Source organism: Prionailurus bengalensis, chromosome A3 (assembly GCF_016509475.1).
Source record: "Prionailurus bengalensis isolate Pbe53 chromosome A3, Fcat_Pben_1.1_paternal_pri, whole genome shotgun sequence".
Taxonomy (NCBI): Eukaryota; Metazoa; Chordata; class Mammalia; order Carnivora; family Felidae; genus Prionailurus; species Prionailurus bengalensis.
In genome coordinates, this window is record NC_057354.1 from 70,038,340 (window position 1) to 70,061,549 (window position 23,210).

The 23,210-nt window shown below is 32.7% G+C and overlaps 1 protein-coding gene across 22 annotated transcripts in view; it reads right to left on the reverse strand.

Annotated features, from left to right (window-relative positions):
* NRXN1 (neurexin 1) overlaps window positions 1-23,210 on the reverse strand; it is a 1,147,797-nt gene that overhangs the window by 1,031,926 nt on the left and 92,661 nt on the right. For 15 of the 22 annotated variants that reach the window (XM_043603349.1, XM_043603360.1, XM_043603352.1 and 12 more), the window contains exons 3-5: window positions 10,287-10,304; window positions 7,000-7,029; window positions 6,211-6,222 (exon numbers count right to left, since the gene is read on the reverse strand). The exons of 5 other annotated variants lie outside the window; for them this stretch is intronic. In XM_043603349.1, coding sequence (XP_043459284.1) covers window positions 6,211-6,222; window positions 7,000-7,029; window positions 10,287-10,304 — 60 coding nt within the window. The remainder of the gene's footprint in view (window positions 1-6,210; window positions 6,223-6,999; window positions 7,030-10,286; window positions 10,305-23,210) is intronic. 2 more of the 22 variants (XM_043603351.1, XM_043603344.1) reach the window with 1 other exon arrangement.

A 23,210-nucleotide genomic window follows, 5' to 3' on the forward strand; every position in this document is an offset into this window, starting at 1 on the left:
AGAATATGAAACATTGTTTCATGATTATTCCTGTATAAGGAAAGTTTTTAAAGTTTCCTTAAGTTTGGTTATTTTATACCAATTATTTTATTTTATTTTTTATATTAAATATAATTGATTGTCAAATTGGTGTCCATACAACACCCAGTGCTCATCTTATACCAGTAATTTTAGTTCAAAGTCTGTACAGTGTGTTTTCTATCATAATAAGCAATATCTCCTAGCATTCCTTAAAAGAGTGTCATTTTTTTTAGATGATCTGTAATGTCCTTCCCTGCTCCAAAATTCTAGGATTCTATTTAAAGATTCAGATTTCTTTAGTAAATGAGCTAAGCGTTCTGCAAAATTACAATTTTCTTTAAAACCACTGGCCAACATAATTAAGAAAAAGATATTCCCTCTTACCAGCTTAAATGTATTGATGTTTTTTAAAAATTTTTTCTAATGTTTATTCTTTTTGAGAGACAGAGAGAGTGAGTGGGGGTGGGGTAGAGACAGAAAGAGACACACAGAACCCAAAGCAGGCTCCAAGCTCCAAGCAGCCATCACAGAGCCCGATGTGGGGCTCGAACTTAAGAACCATGAGATCATGACCTGAGCTGAAGATGGATGCTCAAATGACTGAGCCACCCAGGCACTCCTGATGTTGGTCTTTAAACAAAATATAGATTAATGAAAAATACATTTTAAAATGGACAGATAAAAATCATTATTTTGGAAAAGGAAGCATCGTTTTAAAGTCCAGTATGCCATGATTTAAACTTTTTTGCTATTTTTGATCTATTTCAGTAAAGCACATCTAAATTTATATTTACACTACCTCATTCTTAAAAATATTAGACTGTGGAGAGCCTTTCTGTGTTCTTCTCAGAGGATAAATTAATCTACTACAAGTCGAATAAAATCCTTGTTTAGTTTATTAGTTATTCAGTGTTGCCACTGTTTACAGAATATATGAAGACATGGGAAATATGTCACCACAGAGCCAGACTGCAGAGATTGGAAGGAGCTGGGACCTTTATTAGTAATAACTATAATGACAAAATTGATTCACAGCAAGAGATAATACATAAATATTTACTTTTCAAGTAATTTCTCTTGATTATACCCAGAAGTGATAGGCATGTAGGCCAAAGAAGAACTGAAAAATACCATATTCTAAATAGTTACATAGCCTTTTATGTATGTCATATTGATGAAGATATTTATAAAGATGACGAAGATATTAATGTCTGATTTATAAAATGAAATTCTAGTCTTTCCATGTTCTATAACTGTGAATGAGGAGCATCCCCTGGTATTGCAACAGTAAAAGTAATAACAAATAATTCAAGATAAGTTATTGCTTAGTTTGCATATGCACCAAACATAGGCATTTCAATGTGGTAAAATTCTGTCAACATTCACAAATGCTTCTGAATAATGAATACTTAATATTATAAAGCTAAATGAGGGAATATGATATAAAAGCATACAGAAAAAGAGCAATATGGTATTTTCAAAATCAAATTAGTTCCACTTCAAAAACCACAGTGAAATATATTAAAAGTTATAAAACAAATATGCATCGTGATGTTAGTTATTTGAAGTGGGTACTTCATATACAAATTGGCTATACAGCAATGCAAGGGTTGAAAGATGGTTACAAAAATCATAGAAACAAAGCGAAATGAATAAAAATATGAAATGATTTTTCTTCTAAATATTAATAATATCAAATATATTTTAAGAGTAAATATAATGCTAGTTGTGGTGTGACATCGCAGATAAAATTTTAAATATATAATCTTTGTTATTGTTAATTGTAGTGGAATCAAGCATATCTAGTTACTGATACAAGTCATTTTGAGAAAAATCTGTTTTAATTTTTTTAATAAATTATTTTAAGATCTTCACTTTCACTAATACAATCAAGTTTAGGCATTTTTACAATAATTATATACCTGACAGTTGTATTTATAATACCTTGGCCTTCTGGCAACATGAGAAACCTGGATAATCAAACAATACATGTTCATTTGAAATGGTCAAATGGACATTCACTTTGCAAATATGCTGTAGAGTTTATGAATGCAGGAACAGTAAATATGCTCATATCACAAGATAAGACATAAACTTTGATTCTTTTCAAAGCTTACAATCCAAACCCAATCTAAACAGGTCTTATGGTACATCACAGTTGATACAGTGAGATAGAAAACAACAACAACAACAGCAAAAAAACAAACAAAAAACCTCATGGGAACCACATCAGATAGCATAACATCAGATTTAAATTTCAGGAACATTTCTGTGCCTGTCATTGTATGAATAGTGAAAGCTATAAAATAAAATCTGATCATTTACCACTGTGACCACAAATTACATTAAAAGTCTTGAAAACCCTTAAATACAAAGATACATGGACTTCATTTTCTTACAGACCCACTGCAGTGCATATGCCAAGGCATATTAAAGTGATATTGGAATGATGCCTTACTAGACAGAAAAGGATATGAATGACAGGAAACAAAAGAAAGTTGAGAGACAGAGAACATTCCATGTAATTTGTTGCTACAATTTTTTTAGTTATTTTCATACATTTCCTCTTCCTTTTCCACCCTCTACTTTGTCCACTCCAAACCCTCCATGTCCTCCTCCACACCTACGTCTTCCAATGTGTGCCCACCAGTCCCCCACCTCACATACACACACTTAAGTCATAAAAATGGTAAATTCAAGATACAACAAGGAAAGTATTCTGTAAATACAATGTTTAAAAAGAAAGACAAGTATCTGCCCTCACGGAGCTTACATTCTACTAGGAAAAGTTGACATTAAATATAAATATATAATCACCCATATAAATATTACCACTAAAATCATTGTTATAAAGGAAAATACAAGCATCCAAAGTACCAAAATGAATTTTTAACTTATGCTTATGAGCTATTAACCAGTCATAATGGCTGGATTTGCAGTGTAAGTTACATTTTTGGCATTTTCTGATTTAAATGGTCATTCATTTCTCTCAGACAACTGTTAGAGTAAAATATAAGTAAATAAAGTAATTATTGAAATGAAGTGACCAGTTAAACAACCATGGGAAAACAAAAACAAAAACAAAAAAAAAATAACTAAATTCCCAGGTAAATAGACAAACCTGAATTCTAAATACAATGGAGAATGAAGTTAGCATTGTCAATGGTCCTAATGATACCAATGACAAATTTCAAGCCTAAAAAAGAAAGCAAACACAATTTCACAAATACCACTTGAATCTATCTAGCAATGAACAGCAGAAGTAAGGTTGGTTCTGGATAATACCTATCCCTAGGTATCCCAAAGAAAGCTATGATTCATTGAAAAAAAAGTTTACTCCTAACTATCCAGGTAAAGGTGACATGTCCTTCTTCAGAAAACATGAAAACAAATCCAAATAATTAACTCTAAAGTGTGAAGCAGAATGACCAAATGAAGTTATGAGGCAAGATGGCATATGGGAAGAGTGAAAATCCTTCCCATTATGATTCTACCAGCATACAGCAATGATCTTTAGCATGTCTCCTTAACATGACTTAGTTGTTCTTGTCATGTACAAATTATAAGGTATCTTGCAGTTTCCAAACTCTGAAAAATCAATAATTAAGGAGTATGAAAAGATCCACACCACCTATGTAAGGACACATCACAAAATGATATCAGTGCTTACCTCCAGGAAGAAGACTGAGGAGGATGAAGAATGTTAAGTTACTTTTTTCTTTTAAGGAATGACCTTCATCTATCATTGGGGATTTAAAATTTTAGAAAATATTTAAGAACTCAAATAGAAAAAAAAATGATAATAATAACATTCCTGAATCCAATTTTGCCTCTGGATTCAAAAAAAGGAAAGACTTTGATGCACAGATGTTTCATTCCAGAGTCCCTTGAATTCACTACTGGTAAAGAGGAAAGCAGTGTCAAAAAATTCTTCAGAATTATGTTGTATGGAAAGATTTAGGAAGTGTTAATTTACAATGCAAATCAGTTATTTCAGACTAGAAAGGTTCAACAACTATTTCATGCACAACTAGAATTTAACTTGACATAGGAACCTACAATGTAAAACTTCTAAAATTTTTTGACTCCTTCAACATGTGGCACAGGACAAGGAGAGCTACGTCAGAGAGCCCCTGATTCATGCTATCTTTATGTTTTCTGAATGCCCACATTTTTTTCCACTCTCATGGTACTTGCATTCTGTCATTTATACTAACTTGTCCACATGTCTTCATTTCCCTACTACATTGACACACTTTGAATGTGGATATCACGTCATAGTCAAGATTGTATTTTTGCTCAGAAGGCAGATTTGTTGAATTGATTTGCAATTAAAGGACTTACAAATCATGTTTCTCATTTATATATATCTAATTAACCAACATGTAAATGTTACCACTCTGATTTGCAAAATACTCAAATCCATCTGAAAATCTTCTTTCCCTATTTAACATCAAAAAGCATCCTGGTCCCATTAACAGAAGAAAAATGTAAATGAAAAACCAAATTCCTGTGCTCTGTAGTTTTGTGCTGATTAAGGAATACTACTTGATGAAAAATAGTGAAGTAGAAATATATTTGACCCATATGTCAACAGAAAACACTTAAGACTGACATACTAAAACTAAATGAAGTGACACTTAACATTGATGACATCAAAACAAATATCAGCTGAATATAAATATGAATATTCTATAGGTAGAGTTAAATGGTTATAGAATTATAAAATTATTTTTGAGTTAATTTTTTACAACATCATGTTTATATATATGTATATTTAGAATATTTATTACATGTGTATATACATTCATAGATACAAACACATATGCATATACTGCACTCAGTCAGTAAAATAAAGTATAAATACAGTTCCCTCTATGCCATCCTGAGTACTCTAATAAGGAACATGGTGTGGAATGCCCACTAAGAAAGGGAAGTAGATGGGAATTTGACCAAAAAACTTTAGAAAGTGTCCCAAATGGTACATAACATTTCTAAAACAATTGATACATACTGTCATTTGTGTAGTTGCTGGAAGGCTTAAAATAAGATTAAATTATATTATTGGAAATGGTTGACCAAAACACAAACTACAATAGCATATGATCTCTTTATTGGCTCAAAATACCCAAGCAACATTTGTTTTGAAAGGTTTAATTTATACATTTAAAACTTTGCTATTATTTCTTACTTATTGCCTGGCTCATGTTCAGGTGCTTTTCAAGCAGAAAAGTTTCCCTGCTAGATGACACAATGTAAGGGTGAAGAACTGCGAGCTTCTGTCCCAATTCACCAGATTAACATTCAGAGCACAAGAAAACTCAGAGAATTTAAGGATAAGACAAATCCCTGCATTTAAAATAACAAAAAACAAAACCCACAAAAAAACAAAACAAAACAAAACTACAGACCAAGGGCACATTCACTAACACATAGTTCAAATGATTAGCTTAAAGGCAATGATACATATTTACCACAGCTACAGATCACCTACTTATATTTAATGGCAACACTAAACACACGGTTGATGGTTCCAAATGGCAAAGTAAGCATGCTTTTCAATCTGGCATCAGTGCTGTCAAGGAGCACACATGCCTGACTTACCAAGTGATGCAGAAATGTATACCTGCATGGTAACGTTCTTAAAACAAAGTTAGTATGTGCAAAAGAAAGAGCAGGCTTGTCTTGTTTCCTTGGCTTTTTCACGGTACTACCTTTCCAGGTTCTTATGGAATTAATGTGTATATATGACATCTAGCAGGCAAAGAGGTGATGATCGCACAGCACTACACTTCAATGCTGCACATGCTTACACTTACATCCCAATGCAAAATGGTTGGGGCAGGTGTGCTCCTGAGCTCAATGTTTGAAGATGACATATTTATGGTAACTACACTCATCATTTAACTACCATTAAGTGATACTGCAAAAAATTACACTGAAATCTGAAGTTAATTTCTAAATATACTAATTATATAGGCAGCTGACATGATAAAACACTCTAAAGAGCAAAAAAAAAAGGGCAACATTTTGATGGAGTTTTCTTACCTTAAATTCACAAAATATTAACACTCATACCTACCTCCCAGTGCCCACTACTAATACAAAAAGATCTAAATACATTTGCATAACTTACACACACTATAATTCATATAGATGATATTAAGAAGAAATAAAATAATGTAATACCTTTACTTTTACCTATGGATTTGATGAAATGGTTCCAAGAAGAAAGGGTTTCCATACAAAGAGAATAGAGAGAGAAACAACAGTAAGAATTATGAATATATGTAAATGTAGTACTCTTTGAAAATTAAACAAGACAAGAAAGCATAAAAAAGGGTCTGAAAATACATGGAGATATAATCAGTATTTGTTAAGAAATCTGCCCTTTTTAAAAGGAAATACATGCAAGGAAACTGAAAAGTCCATGCTCACTTTTAAAAGATTACACAAAAAAGAAGATACACAATGACTATACTATAGGTAGAAAAAGTATTGATTCTGTGAAACACTATACTCAGCATTCTAAAAGCCAGAAGCCAAAGATGTCTGGATGCTCCCAAACTGCCATGCATGGGTGAAAAATGGACTCTTTCTGGTACAGTAGATTAAACTGAATATACTATTTCAGATATTAACTTCTGATGGTTCTCGGTTTTTCTTAACTATAGCTACCCTTAACTGCATATGCTTACAAATGTATGCAAAGTCTCAATCACAAATTCTTATGTCTCATTTATTTGCAGATATTATAGTGCAAAGAATGAAGGAAAATAAAAGTCAAAGGAGCAAACCAAAATCAAACTAACAAATAAAGGGGAAAAAACATATGAAAAAAATGTGAACAAAAGTTATGTATTTAATTTGCAGCCAGATAATTTGCAAGCATTTGCCCATCCTTTGCAGTGATGGTTTAAAGCAGCTACAGAACAAGAAAACACTGAAAGCAGAGTGGAAAAGGAACAGAGCCCATACCTTGGTCGCCCATCATCAGGTGCGCCAGACCTTGAAGGGAAACAAGAGCACAGTCAGCAATAAACAAGGGAGCATGGGAAGTCAGGGTTGTCACGGTGACAAAAATGTTCAGTGACAGACATCTTGTTTCCTATGAGACATGTCTGTATCACAGAGGCAAATCAAAAAGCATTCTTTCAACCCCTGGTTGGAATGCTTTGGGGCAAAGAGTTAATAGTACTGTAATTTAAACACTGGCATATGCTGCCCTGTGTATTTCTTCAATGTATCAGTTGGAACAATGAAGAGCATGACTTAAAATCCAACCAATCATCCCTTAAATATTGCATCTGTCCTTCATGCCCTTTGATGATACTGCCACCACAGGGCTTGTTATAAAATTATATTTTTTAAAACCCAAAGGAATATCTGAAACATGGGCTGGGTCTGATCTTTTTCCCCTCATCAAAAAATGAGGTTTTATAATTAAATTAAAAAAGTCCTTAGTCACACTGAAATGATAATGCAGAAATGTCTCCTTGTCTGACACATGTAGCAATTGACTAAGCTTGTTCAAATACAAAAATAGATTATTAAACATGCAGCTGTAAAGTCAGAATTTACTACAGAATATTTTTAGGAAACAACGGATCAGCTTTAAATAGGCTCAAGAAATTTCCCATGGAGGACAAATTTATTTAGTCTTTCACCTAAACATTACCTAAATAGTGAACCGTAAGTTGATATATATATATATATATATATATATATATATATATATATACATACATACATATATATATAATACATATTAAGTTTCATGTTTTTATATAAACAGTAATTTCATCAGGGAAGTTTTCTAAAATAATACTAAATTCCCTTTATTTAAATACTTATTATCTGTTACTTGACAACTGACTTCAGATTGAAGTTCACTCCTCTACTAAATACTGCTAATGTTCTTAAAACAAACAAACAAATAAACAAAAAACAACAACAACAACAAAAACTCTTTCACTATCCAAGAAGGTATTTTTTACTGAGAAGCATTAATTCCTAGTTCTTCATTCCATATTCAGCAACAAAGCTTCTCCTCAATCCATGTCTATTTCAAGAACATGGGAAAATGTTACAGCAATATAGTAGTACATACAGCAATTTCAATAAAATTTATATTTCCTAGTATTATTTAAAATATATTTGAGACTTTATTGAGCTACATTATACATTACTTGCACCAATACTGAAATAATGTGCATTATTTCCTTAAAATTTTAGGAGTATTTAAACATTCCTGTGGGGCAGTACATTTACAAATCAACATATAGTCAAAATATAAAGACAATTTAACATAGAAGTTTAATGCTTCTGTAGTATAGCCTCTTTTTGTATTTTCAAAGTGATTTTAACAAAAACATCACACAGGGAGATTAAAAAGTTTATGATCTGTTGGTGATGATGTGTAGGTTATATAATTTTTCATGTAATTTCACTTTTAAAACTAGTACATGTATTTTCTAAAAAGAGTTAATAATTTTTTGTAGAGGAAATCAGGGATTTATCTCTCTATAAGATCTAACTTTTAGAAAATATATAAGACGCTTCTAATGGTGGTTTTTAATATCTCCTCAGTAAGGATGGAAGTTAGTAAGCCTCAAAAACATCCACGTTCCTCATGCTAGACTTTCTTACCTCTAAGGGATCCCCACTAGAGTGCCAAAGTCATGTTATAAATAGGAATGTTACAATTATGATTGAATAGTTTATAGGCTATACTCTGCAAATCTTGTCAAAAATTTTCATGGGATGCATGTGTGAGGAAAGAGGCATTCAAGCTTATTAGGCTGATTTTAAAGCCCCTGGAATGCAAGTGGATTTAAAAAGAAGGAACAGAAACATGGACTATTTTATAGAATGTTAAGGAAATGCAAAAAAAGTTGAAAAGATACTTAAAAATCAATCTCAATTAACATGCATCATATAAATGACACTGATTTTGAAAGATGTCAGACCTTCAGGGTAATATCCTCCTTATCAAGGCATATTCACATGCTTTTAAAATTATAGTATAGAAAAACAGAAGCCATACAGAGAGCCAACACTTGGAAAAACACTCACTGATGATTACTTTTGAAGTTTTTCTCTACTTTATTCAAATAATGGAATAGAAATGTTCAGCAACTAAACAATTATATTGTTCAGAAAAGTTTCACAAATAATATGCTGAAACCTGCTCTTGACCAACTTAGTATCACCATGAATCGTTGAGACATCAAATCTTGGTGACTTTAACAGCTATTTATCTGTAACCTCATATGGGAAGTCTTTTTCTAAGAAATCTGTCATTCTGTAAAAATGTTCATTATTCTTACAGAATGGCTCTATTTCAGAATATCGCAGCAAAATGAAATACGTTAAACACTTCTGAAATATATACGCTAGTTCAATGTGTCTGCAAGAACTGTTATGCTGTGATTATGTAAGTTGACAGAACATCACCATCCCTTACACAATTACCTAGTTAGCACCCTTATCCTTGAGAGATTTCTTAGGCAGTACACTGACATACATTTAAGTTCTTTAAAGATCAGAATGTTGAAATATGTTTTAGTTTGTTGGATTCGATAGGAAAAAAAGTATAACTTTCTCAAAGTTCCTTGATAGAGATAATTTCAAAAAAAAATCTTTAATGACTATGGTACTTTTATTTAACAAACACAGAATATCACAAACATACTTACCAGTAATCACGTTGGAGTGTTGCATACTTTCATTTCCAATGGCCAGTGGTTTATTTTTTTAATCTAAGTTTATGCCTCTTACTTAGAGTCAATGCTTTATTCTCTGTTTTTATATAAATCAAATCATTTGAAATTAAACCAATGAGCTTGGGGTGATGAAATGCTAAACATTTCCAAAAGAAAATAAATCATTTTGGTCAAGAAAAAAAAAATGGAGACCAGATCATGCACTGAACTCTGAAACTGCAAAGAAATACTTTCTCATTTAAAACAAAAGAAGCAGGATTGTATCATTTTTTCCATACAGAACACTGCAATAAGCATTCTAAGGTTTCTAAGGCATGCTGGAATCCATCAAGGGATGGAGTTAAGGCTGAAGGAGTTTCATGTACTTAGGGACTGACGGGGCTGAGGGTGTGTGTTCTATATGAAAAGTGATACACAATCCAGAAATCAACAAATGCTCAGAAATAAGTTCAACTTACCGTCTAAATTCGAGATGTACTCTATTAATACTATGAAATAAAAGGCAAATGAGAGTTGGAAAATAAAGTAGAAAGCACCCACCTTCCACATTGTTGTCTTCTGAAAGCACATGACAAGGAGGGAGAGAAAAGGAAAAACATTCATTAAGCAGCATGCAGACTGGACCTTTGCCTTTGCATGTCTTCCTCATGCAAGGCATCAAACACATCATGCAAGTGCTCCATCGCTACCGTTCAAAGGGGAAAACAAAATCATGGGAAGCAGGTTCCCCCCTATTGGCAGCATTTTAAGAATGTGAGACAAAATTTCGGTAAACTGTCATGTCCTGAGCAAGGAATTTTAAAGTCTTTCACTGTCCTGTGTTAAGCAAACATTCTTACATGTCACTGATGTGGTTGTTCTAGGCAATTATTTTTAAAGCCTTATTATTATTATTATTATTATTATTATTATTATTATTATTATTGTTATTGTTATTTTTTTACAATTCCAAAAGATTATATTCCTAAATCTGATCTGGACTTGGATAAAATAAAGCCCACTGCCAAGAGCCATGAAATTTCACTTAAAGACACCCCAGTTCTACATCCATGTACCATCATTGCCTTTAAGTATTCCTAATACTTTTTTTCCATAAACACAAATAAACCTATGTAACTAAAATTTATAATTTAGTTTATTTACAGTGTGCTAATAGTTCGTTACAAATAATGGTAGTTTACTGAATTTGTTAAAAAGTTATCTTTTAAATCCATTAACTAGAAGAAGTAATCACTGCAAGAGATGTGATGTTGTTTTATCCATTTGGGGGCTGTCCATTAGGGAAAATTTATCATGGTTTATTCAGTTTGTACTTCTGTTTAGGGTATAAGTATGAAAATTGTTATTATAATGACAATATTTGCTAAACTTTCTTTTATATTTCCATATAATTGACATATTTACATATCCTCGTATACTTACATGTATTTCCATATGTATATATATATATATATATGTATATACAGATAGATACACATACACATATATGTGCACACAAGCAGATTTTGCATGTATTTCCTACACATAATCAATCCAAGTGTATGGGATTTGAACTATTTCCAGTAACTACTAAAAAATTCAAGTACACAGGGCTCAAAAATGATACACAGGGCTAGGCATACAGTAAGAAATGGAAGAGAAATCTGTCTTCCAGGAATAGGGCAACAGCCAGGTTTTAGTATTTATCACAATGCTTTCAATAATAAAATATATCCACGTTTACATTTCTAGTCTTATTCTTTTACTTAATTAAATAGAATCTTAAAAGTGGTTATTTGACCAAAAGTGTTTAGGAAGAACAAAACAACAGCAAGAGTAGGAACTGGGAGAAAAATAACTTATAAATGTACCATTTCATAAGGTTAAACAAATAACTCTTTTTAATTGTTAAAATTATTAATGGATTAAAAGTCATCCATTTTGTTTAAAATATATCAACTGGAAACTGAAATATCAACATAGGCACTTTTAGGGATATGGTCTTAACAAATATAATAGAAGAATGCTAGTGGATAAATGTGTACAATAGCATCTATTTGCCAGAGTTTATTTTAAAATAAATAACAAAAAAAAAAAGACTGAAATATTTGGTATGTGATATTCATTTCCTGATTGGTTTTGGTTTCTAATCTACTAAATAAGAAACTAGACTGAATTTGCTACTTTTCAATGGCAACTTTTACATGACATGGACACAAATATTAAAGATTTATTTTAGGGGAACCTGGGTGACTCAGTCAATTGAATGTCTGACTTCGGCTCAGGTCGTGATCTCACGGATTGTGAGTTCATGCCCCACATCCAGCTCACTGTTGTCATTCAGCATAGAGCCTGCTTTGGATGCTCTGTGCCCCTCTATCTGCCCTTACCAGACACGTGATCTCCCCCAAATAAATAAATATTTAAATAATAAATAAATAATTATTTTGCTATATTATATGAGATATCATACAAGATACAGATTATATTAATGTTTAAGATATACTTTCGTTTTATATTAACTGTCCTCTGAAATTTTACTCCCCATTTAAGGTGTGTTTTAATCTTTTTAAGTAAGATTTTTTAGTATAGAGGGTAAAACAACAAAATCAGGGAATTTAGAGGAGAGGCAACTGCCAAAAAAATCCACCAATTACTATGGCACTACTTAATTTCTATAAACAGAGACTGGCATATGGTTTTAAGTAGCACAGTCTCAGGAAAAGGGTTTTGTTTTGTTCTTGGTAAAGTGCTGCATGAAAATCTAATAGTAAAAGGAAAATGAAAACCAAAGTAAAACAGGCCTAGGATTGACACCAAATTTATAAATGTGCTAAGTAAGATACTAGGAAAAGAAGCTGTGGTAATAAAATCAAGGTCATTGATTCAGATCCCCTGCAAGTGAGTTCTTTCCCTTCACTGTTAACTAAAACACAGGGCCACGGATGGCGCCTTGGATCTTGACCTGCCATCCAGCATGTTTCTGAGTTTTTATTCATAAAGAGAACCAGCTTAACTAATGGGACCCCCACTATGCAAATCCAAGGCATGTCCAATGTGTAAACAAATCCTAACTTGACCAAATTCAGAAAAATGGTCTGTCTCAAAAGACTCAGATTAAAAAAAAAAAAAAATCAAAGTACTAGAGTAAATGAAGAGATAATATATTAACTCCTATATTTAAAAAAATAGAATAAGAAGAAAAGGAAGAAAAGTGGCTTGGAACAAACTTCACTGAATTTCAGACTCAATCACATAATTAAAAAAAAATGCTCTCTTTATTTGTATCATTCTATTCTACCCTTTTGGTATCTATTTTTTGGCTTTAGTTGATTTAAACTCTGGTAACCTACAGATGATCCCTACATTACTTCAGAATCTGGACATAATTGTAAATGGTGGCAGCTCTCCCATTTACAATCATTTGCCAGATGTTTTTCCTTTTCTCTTTCCCTTCGACTTGGTTTTTGGACTGCAAGAATATCAAGTTTAAAAAGAACAGTTTTCCTCATCACATCAACTCTTGCTTTCTCTTTGTAGATTCTTTTGCAATCAAATAGTATTTTGATTTTTAACAGCAACAGAGACAGGGGCAAAAATTGGCAAGCCACAGTATAAAGTTAAAGAAGTACATTTTGCTTTAGTGGTAAGGTAGAAAGCAGTCCATCCAGCCTTACCTGTGGACATTGTCAAGTTAGGGCAAAGCTCTTGGCTTGCAGAATACCCTGGCTTCTTAATTCTGCTCACCTAATAGTGCTGTGTACATGAAGTGAGTCTTAGTAGTCTACTTTACTATGATGACCATGCTACCTCTAAAGATCACGCTGATTTTTTTTCTTTTGATTGTGAAAATAAGGAATAAAATCATGAACAAGATACCTTAAATTTTCTTTTTCTTTCAGATAAGATATGCTTCCCTCACAAAAATGGGAATAGGCACCAGAACATCAGTTATGTTATGAATAATTTGTGTGCTGTTGACATGACGAGAAGCTGCAGACTGTTAAACTGTATGTTTTTGAATTACTTCAAAGAGCATCTCCAGGAAAAAAAATTTCCTTTGGCCTCCCAGCTTATAAGAATCCAAGGACAGGAAGTTTAACTTATCATGAGGTTTTTTTTGCACATAATTTTACATACTTCTAGGAAAAGAAAAATGAGCAAGAAAACAAATGTATTTGTTTCAATGTAAAGAAAATCAGGAATTTAATGATGACCAGGAGATAAAATTGATATAAAATATCACCAGTAACTCCCTTTTGTACAATCAGTATTTAAGGTTAGCAATATGAAAGCTTCATCTAAATCTACAAGCAAGAGTCCACTTATTTGCTACATTTTAAGTTTAAAATTGGCTGAAAGAAATCTGTCACCACTTGGGCATTCCTTCTCTGTTTTGGCTTCTTTCCTTCTCTGCTAGTTGCCAACGACCAGCTCCCTTTATTTTCTGTGGCTCCTTCTCTCCTTCATCAAAACTCCCTTTACTGCAGGTTAACTTGCCATCCAGATCTAGCCATCCAAATGGGGTATATAGTAAAAAAGCTGTGGTGGTAATGGCCAGAAGAGAGAGGAATACAGAAAAGGTTTCCATTTCCTTTTTATATACATTGAGGTTGCTAGCTTCTATACTCGCCTTTCTGGCCCCTTGCAATATATTCAAGACTTTACCTCTCATCTTGGGGATTAAATGCCAGTATAGCAGAGTTTGGTTCCCATGGTGGCACAGGATGGAGCTTTGCTTTATTTTATTTTTCTTTTGGTTTTAACAGTGAAAGCCTTTAGAAAACCTCAATCTTCTGGGAATGTTTCAAAAACAGGGAAACGGAGGAAAGCATTGAAACTGTGGGTTTGTGCAGCAGTCAGCTGGAGGAAGAGAAATGCTGGACAGAATCAAGAGAAAGTTCAAACAACAAATGAAGCAAAAAAGGTCCATTATGGAGGCTTATGGAAGGAAAGAAACAGCCACAGCCTGGGCAGGGATCTGGCTAGTTTCCAAAATGCTTTTTTTAACAGGTGGCCTCAGCAAGTTATTTTAAATCTACCTACATGACACTCCCACCAAGCCCGCTGGAATCACAGTCTTAGAGCATGAGGGGAGCCAAGTAGAATAACTAATATTTCTTCTCTCTTCACTGATTATGAGTAAAAGAAGTAACTCTAAACCAATTTGCAGCAGCAAGGACATTCCTAACATCCCACTTGAGCCCTATAAAAACATTTTCCCTATGAACATTGTGAGCAACATACAAGTTTACTTTTGGTACAGTATACTATGATTCAAGTATATTATGGTGTTAATGAGTCCTTTGTGAAGTGGTCTGAGAAGTTTACTTTGCCTGATAGTGTTGTTCCCCTTGGAAACTGTGATATAAGTTGCAACATTTCAAAGAACTTTTGCAATAGTACTTTCCTAAGTTGCAGACTGCCTTTGTTTCTGGATCACACAAGTGCCAATTTGGTTACAAAGTTTGTGGCATTCAACTCAAAATATTCCATCTTGTTAACAGGGGAAGGAAGGAAAGAAGGATGAGAGGAAGGAAGGATAATTATATGGCAGATTCTTCTGGTACTTAAGGTGTTCAGTGGACCTGATGAAATTTAACAGGTAGTAGTCAATATATCAAAATATATACTAAATGACTCACATAAACTATATTGAATATAATTTCAAATTTTATTTTCATGGGGGACTATGACAAGGATTTTGTTTTGCTTTCATAGCCTCAATTCTTCCTTACATCGAAACTTTGAGTTAACATTGCTATATTAATATCAATAGCTGAACTTAGAAAAGGAACATCACAGATAAGAATGACCATAAATACTGTGACAAGAGTAGTCTACATGTGTCTGCTCATGTCACCCATTTTTACTGTTTTATTGCTTACATAGAAATAAACTTTCCTAAGACAAAATTTAGCATGGTGTTAGCAGGCATTTTCCTATCCAAACGCAACCACTGGTACACAGCTCCTCAAAGAAAGCTTGTTGAGGTGAGTTGCGCTTCCTTTCTAAAAGTCTGAAGTCATCGTATTTTAGAAAACAGAGGAGGAGAGCTCTTGTATTAGTTGGTAGAATAAATTTAAATACACCCCTATCTACCCAATTTACCACCTATTCTCATGGTTATATGAATGTCCAGTACTCAGATACGACTTTTTTTTTTATGATCAAATGAATGGGAGACCACCTCCAGGTATATGGTACCAGAAGAGAATACTCCACCAAGTGTCCTAGGTTTTCCAACGTTAGGATGGAGTAGGTAAACTCTGCTGAAGACCACTGATGGCCTTTCATTTGAGAGAATACAGGCTAGATTTATGTAATTCTTTCACAAATCATTTTATTACAGAGAATTTTCAAATAAATTTCCAAATACTTCTGATTTTACTTATCTATACTTACTCAGACCAGTCCAAAACAAATCTATCCAATTTCTATGAGAAAAAAGCAAACATTTTAATTTTGGGAACACTGTGTGAAAATATGACTAACTGAACCATAATGTAAAAAAAAGTCCTAAGTTTAGAGTTTAATAAATTCGATTTCTATATACTGAATAAAAAAAAATGGTCCGTATAAAACTGACTACTCAATTAAGCACATATTCATTCTTATATTTAAGGAAAATGAAATTTTATTTCAAAATAAGAAATACTTGATATTATTTTTAATTCAATGGACCTTTGCATATGTACCAAATAGTCTATAAGAAAAAAAATGCACTTGGGGCACCTGGGTGACTCCGTCAGTTAACTGTCCGACTTTGGCTCAGGTCATGATCTCACCATCCATGAGTTCGAGCCCCACATCAGGCTCTGCTGACAGCTCAGAGCCTGGAACCTGCTTCAGATACTGTGTCTCCTTCTCTTTCTGCCCCTACGCCACTTATGCTCTGTCTCTCTCTCTCTCAAAAATAAACAAAATGTAAAACTATTATAGTTATCTTTTCAACTACAGCACATTTCAACAGGAGGAAGATTGGTAAAGAATTCTTCTGCTTCTCCAAAAACTGAAATCATTCAGTCCAATAGCACCTGAGGTTGAAATATGAGAAATTACTGTTTCAGACAAAAACTGGTCAAATAGCAATAGTTTAATGTGGTTAAATCTAACATTTTTAAGTTGATAGTTTTCCTACAGACTGTGCTATTCTGTCTCCTAAATGTAATGTAGTAATATCAAGTTACATTAAAACATTTCTGAATTCCTGAGAATCAATCCACAGAAAGCATACTGGAGTGGGAGGTACAGGCTTCTAGGTATGGAACGTGTAAGTCATGTGAATGAAAGAGACAGCATGAGGAATGCAGTCAACAGTATCATAGCATTGTATGATAATGGATGGTAGCTACACTTCTGATGAGCATAGCATGACTTATAGAGCTGTTGAATCACTATGCTGTACACTTGAAACTAATGTAACCTTGTATGTCAACTATACTTCAATCAATCAATCAATCAATAGCAATGATAAAAAGAACAGAAGCAGAAAATAGAGTAAATGAAGTTTTTATAAAATGTTTCATAAAGTTTTATGAAGATCTCAAGAAACTTCTTCTAAATGTTCAAGGGAAATAAGAATAAGAAATACTAATACTTGGGTCATCTTACCACTTTAAAGGTACTTTCATAAAAATTATATAATCTGTATCTCATCAGTTAATCTGCTATGGTTCAGTGACTTGTCCAAGACACCCAAATAGAAAGGAGAAGATGGTAAGAGTGTATAGAAAGTATGTTTGAAGGCTCTTTGTCCAGGTTTGTGTGGATTTCAAAAATCACTTTAAAAAGAAATTGAACATGAGGAATTTGAATAATATAGGGTAAGGCTAGCATGTCTACTAAAGCTGTGTTATGTTCCTGGAACTATTACCAAATGTATCAATTAGCATCACTTTAAAAAATAGTAATATAATATGGAGTAAGAAGATTGTATTTATTATTTCTTTGTTCCTTTTGTAAGAAGGCAGAAGTATTTTACAGAAAATATCCCTTTCTTAATTGCATTGTGTGTTGATTCTATAAAGTCAAGAAAATCTAATACTGTTTACTTTCCTTTACTGAAGAAAAGAATGCCCTGACATTCTTCTCCTCTGTACTATAGACATTATTTCTCAAAAGAAAAAATAAATGAAACAAAACAAACAGACCAAAAGAATCAAAACAAAACAAACAAAAAGCATATTTAGAAAATCTTTGCCCTACTTTAATAAGGAAAAAAGCAGTACAGGTTTGTAAATGTGTTTACCCATGGGCATTTTAACCACTAGAAACAAGAGGAAAAATTATCCACACATTTCTTATACTTTTAAAGGATTCATTTCATTCACAGCACACAAAATTTTGCATCCTGTTTAAAAACATCTGAAATAAAAGGACACTTTCATTCCCAGTCAAATATTTTGGAAGGTTAAGCAATATAATATGCATTTGCCACATAGAATGTTTTTTCCCTTTCATTTTAGTGATAAAATGCAAATCTGATAAAAATGCTACTTTTATTCCTTTTACACACACGTTGCGTGATAAATCTGGGGACTGAGCAGCATGTTCTAAACTTTTAAAATTTGGCTCAAAAGACAAGTAGGAAGAACAACCAAATAGATTGTCCAAACTCCTATTTTCTTTAAAAAAAATAGGGGTGCGTGGGTGGCTCAGTTGACTAAGCATCCAACTCTTGGTTTCGGTTCAGGTAATGATTTTGTGTTTCACGATACTGAGTCCTGCGTCAGGCTCTGCACTGACACTGTGGACCTGCTTGGGATTCTGTCTCTGCCCTTCTCCTACTCATATATCTTTCTCTCTCTCTCTCAAAATAAATAAACTTAGAAAAAAAATCTTTATGTTAAAGGCTAAAACGGTAAAATAAATTCTATATTTTTAAAGATTTCATAGATGTAGTTGTTTGGCCTAATATCTAGTACTTACTCATGCCCATATGAATGCAAGCCCATGTTGCAGAGGCAGCCATGAGCTTGAACAATTTACCCTTTATCTGCTGATTTACTGACCCATAAAATCAAATCACCACAAATAAAAGCCTTAAAGGTAGCCTTATAATTCCCTATCTTATCTTTTCCTAAAATGGCTATTTGCTGCTTAAGAAAACATGTTAAAATATAGATTTCTTTTTTGGACTCTTATGAAACATATTGAAATGTTAATGCCATCATTCAGAACAGTCCATTTTATTATTTAAAATGAAACAGTATGATTATGATATGATATAACTAATTATTTCTTGACATATGTGTAAACTGCTGATTACTGGAAAGTCTGAATTCGTTTGACCCAAACTGAAGATTTAATTTTCAAAATAATCTCAAGTTATAATTTATTACATATTGATTTAAAATGTGTGGCAATGATATTGTAATCACTTCATGAGCTCCACTCTAAACATTAATATAAGCATGTGCGCCATATCTCTGACACAGGCACACATACCTATTTAATACTTTCTTTCAAAAACAAATCCAAACCTTCACACTTTTCTTAATAAAAATATTTTCCTACATAAGTTACTGTGGGTAGAATAAGAAACCATTTACAAAAAATATTTGATGATGTCATCAATAATAACACAACTACTACTACTTTACTTCATTGGAAATATATTTATCTACTAATAAATAAGCAATGCATAAATTATAAATTTCTCTCTTTATCTTTCCCTCTTATTTAACTTTATATGTTTGTCTATATTAGAGAAGAAAAATATTTTCTAATTGCACTAATATGTTACCCATCAGACACATATGCCTAATTCCATGTCAATTAAATTAATTACAATTAAATAAAATTAAAAATTTAGTTCCTAAGTTGCAATAGGCAAATTCCACATTCTTAGCAGTCATATGTGGTCATTGGCTACCAGACCGGACATCACAGATTATGAACATTTCTGTCATCACAGGAAGTGCTTTTGGGCAGTACTGTTAAGGGTTTTAAGCAAGTTATCACTTCTCTGGTAATATTTTTGAATATACAGCTGTTCAAATAATGTATATGTTGTTTCCTTTTTTTTGTTACTAGGGAGATAATTTAAATTCATAATGATATTTTTAAAAGAACACCTAAATTTAGATTTGATATAGTTATTGCATTTGTATACTGTGGAGAACTATACAATATTACCATTTTATCTATAAAATAAAAACACAGGCTGGGAAATAACTTTAATAAAAATTTTACTTTCATGCCAAAATATCTTTGCATAATATAAGCTGTAGACAGTTATTACTCTTTTTGTCATAAGTCCCTTCCCTTGAGCCTCACAGATAATGAGAAAATGCTAAATATGTTTTGATTTTTAAGTAAATTAAACAAGCAATCAAATATCTTTTCTCTTGCTTTCTCCACACTTTCTCAGTATTCTCCATTTAATATTATTTGTCATTGACTTTATGTGTAAACTACATAATAGTTTAATAGCAACAGTAGTTTTCAGATTAAGAAAAAGTACCCTCTATCCCATAATCTCATACAATAAATTCCCTTTCCTTATAATAAGTCAAAGATTTCCCTTTCTATAAAATAAGCCTCTTATTGAGTATTACATTAAGGGTAAATAAACCAAATGGGGAAATAAAGGGATCAGCATTTCTGCAACATGGAAATACAGGAGAAAAGAAATATAAAAGAATAAAAAGAGCAGCTCAAACCTCTAGTTAATTCTATAAAAGTCCAAGATCCTGTTAAGGGGCTATTACATGATAACAAATGCACCATTGAGTAAGCAATAAAAAATATGAGTAGGAAGAACAGAAAAATAACTCTGAATATGGAAGCATTAACTGTGGAGTAGTAAAAGAAAAAAAAGTGGCAAAAATATCTAGGAGATAAAATGATGAACAAGTTTTCCATAAAAATGAGTAAGATGCACAACAAAAATTTAGAGTAGACCTACCAAGTCTATTTTGAGTATTTAAAAAAAAATGTAAGCTTATTCTTAAAGTTGAACAATGTCCACTTTATTATTGAAAAGTGCTTTTTTTCATGATTGGTTAGTGACATCCAAACTGTACACAGTAATGGAAATGAGGCAATATAAGAATGGAAAAAAAAATATTTATAGCCTCAACACCTTAATGGATAACATTTAATCTAGTTACCCCAAAGAGCCATTGTCCAGTAAATTAAGTATTGAGAACAGCTGATTCTAGAGGTTACTGAGGTCATCTAACATTTTAGTCCAATCTTGACATTGGAAAGGCTTGAAAGAGATTATACAACATAACCATATATTTATCTTATTTCCAAAGAAGAAAACATATGTTGCAGAACCAGAGGCAGCATCCTGATTCAGTATTTGTCATGGAGTGAATGGTTGTACCCCACACCAAATTCTTAGGTTGAAACCCTACTTCTCAGCGTGACAATATTAGGAGGTGGAGGCTTTGGGAGATAATCAGGATTACATGAGGTGATCAGAGTGGAGCCCTCATGAATGACATCACTGCCCTAATGAGTTTCTGGAGAGCTTGCTTCCCCTCTCTGCTCTCCACCATGTGATGATACACAAAGTCGGCGACCTTTAACCTGGAAGAGGGCTCTCCCCAGTATTTGACCATGCTGGCACCCTGATCTCAGATTAGCAGTCTCCAGAACTGTGGCACATAAATTTCTGTTTTTTACAAACCACTCAGTCTATGATATTTTGGTATAGCAGCCTGAATTAAGACAGTACTATTTTAGATCTTGCATTACTAGAGAAAACTCACCTTTACATAAAATAAGAAATAGATTTCTGATATTATTACAATAACGGAGGAAAATCTCTAGTAGCACAACATGTACAGTATGCGGAATGGCTAATACCTGTTAACAAAGGTAGCTCATGGCAGTACGTAGGAGCTTAGGGAATGTGTACCTTATAGCTATCTGAAGTAAATTATTATATTCAAAATGTGAAATTTGCAAGTAATACTAAACCTATGGGGAAAAACAATGGAAAAAGAGTAGAAAAGTCATTATGTTTTAAAATATTGAATAGAGGATTCCTTCTTCTTCTTCTTCTACTTCTTTTTTTTTTTAATTGATATGCTTCTCCTAGAGTAGTATGGGAAAAGCTTTGAATGGAAATTAAGGGAACAGACTTGATAATCATACATGAGTCTACCAACATAAATAACTAAATCAAACACTTTAAAATTTATAAATAGGAATAAAATATTCACAGAGTGAAGGGAAAAATGATTTGAATGAATTGCAAGAGTCAACAAGTACACTGAATCATTAAAACTAGAAATCCTTAGAGAATCTAGGGATTTCCTGACAACATGCAATATACTTCAATGTTTCATTAGGATCCTTGTAGGTTCTGCCACCACAAATCAGTTTTAGGAATCTAGACACAATTTTTTAAAACATTTCTTTAATTTTCCCATGTGCTAAGTGTCTAACTTGTTCCATAGAGAGGCTGTGGCTCATAGCAGTAAAATAATGCAAAACCACTTATTCAATAATGACAGATTGTAAAGCATTTTATGTGTAGATAATACCTATTTAGTGATGTTAGCCATGGCATTATTATAATTAATGCTTCCTTATACAAACTGTTGGTTACTTAAGAGCAGTGTCTTCTCTGTTCCTCTTCCTTTGTTCAGCTGTTAGCCTGGTGTGTACATATAAGAGTTGCTTAATAAGTGTGTTTTAATGAGTAATTAATTTCCAATATTAATTTCCTGCTTAACTTCTATGAAGCTAGCAATGAGGGATGAAGATGATTAAGTTTCTTTTCATAGGCAAAATTTACTTGCCACAATAGGCTAAATTTAGTTTCTGTATTCTCACATCAGAAGTAAAGAACTTTAACAACTGGAAACACTTTTATTTGGGCAAAGTAAATCAAAGGGTTTTAGTATTCATTTCTATTAAAATATTATTCTGAGCCAGTTTGAGATGCATTAGCTGGACATTTCTAAATTATTTTCCTTCATAGACTGTTGTTTCTTAAGTAGATCTGAAAATGAAGATGATGATGGTGATGCGGCAGAAATACAACAACTGCACTCAAATTCACAAAACCATTTATGTAATCTTATTAATTATTAACATGATGTGGACCAAGATCAGTTAAGAAAGTAACTATTAAAATCCAGTGGGGTGCACATAATACCTATTTATTCATCACTTCATACACAATTCTTAGCACAGCCCCTGGCACATTGTAAATACTCAATAAACATGAGGGAATAAATGAAAATTGAACGATTAAATGGTAGAAATCAGCTCTTTTGACCCCAAATTATATGTTCTTTCCTCCCCGCCATGGAGGTTTATCAATCACATGCATCCTAAAGTCTTATACCATATTTATAGGAAGCAAATTATTTGAATTAAAGCAAAAAAACTGAAATGCAAATAATCCCACTAAAATAATGGCTTAAGGAGCTTCTTTAAAAAAAATCACCTTCTGTGAAATACTAGCACTGTTTCCTGGATGTATCTAATGTTTCATGATATACATATAGTAAGACA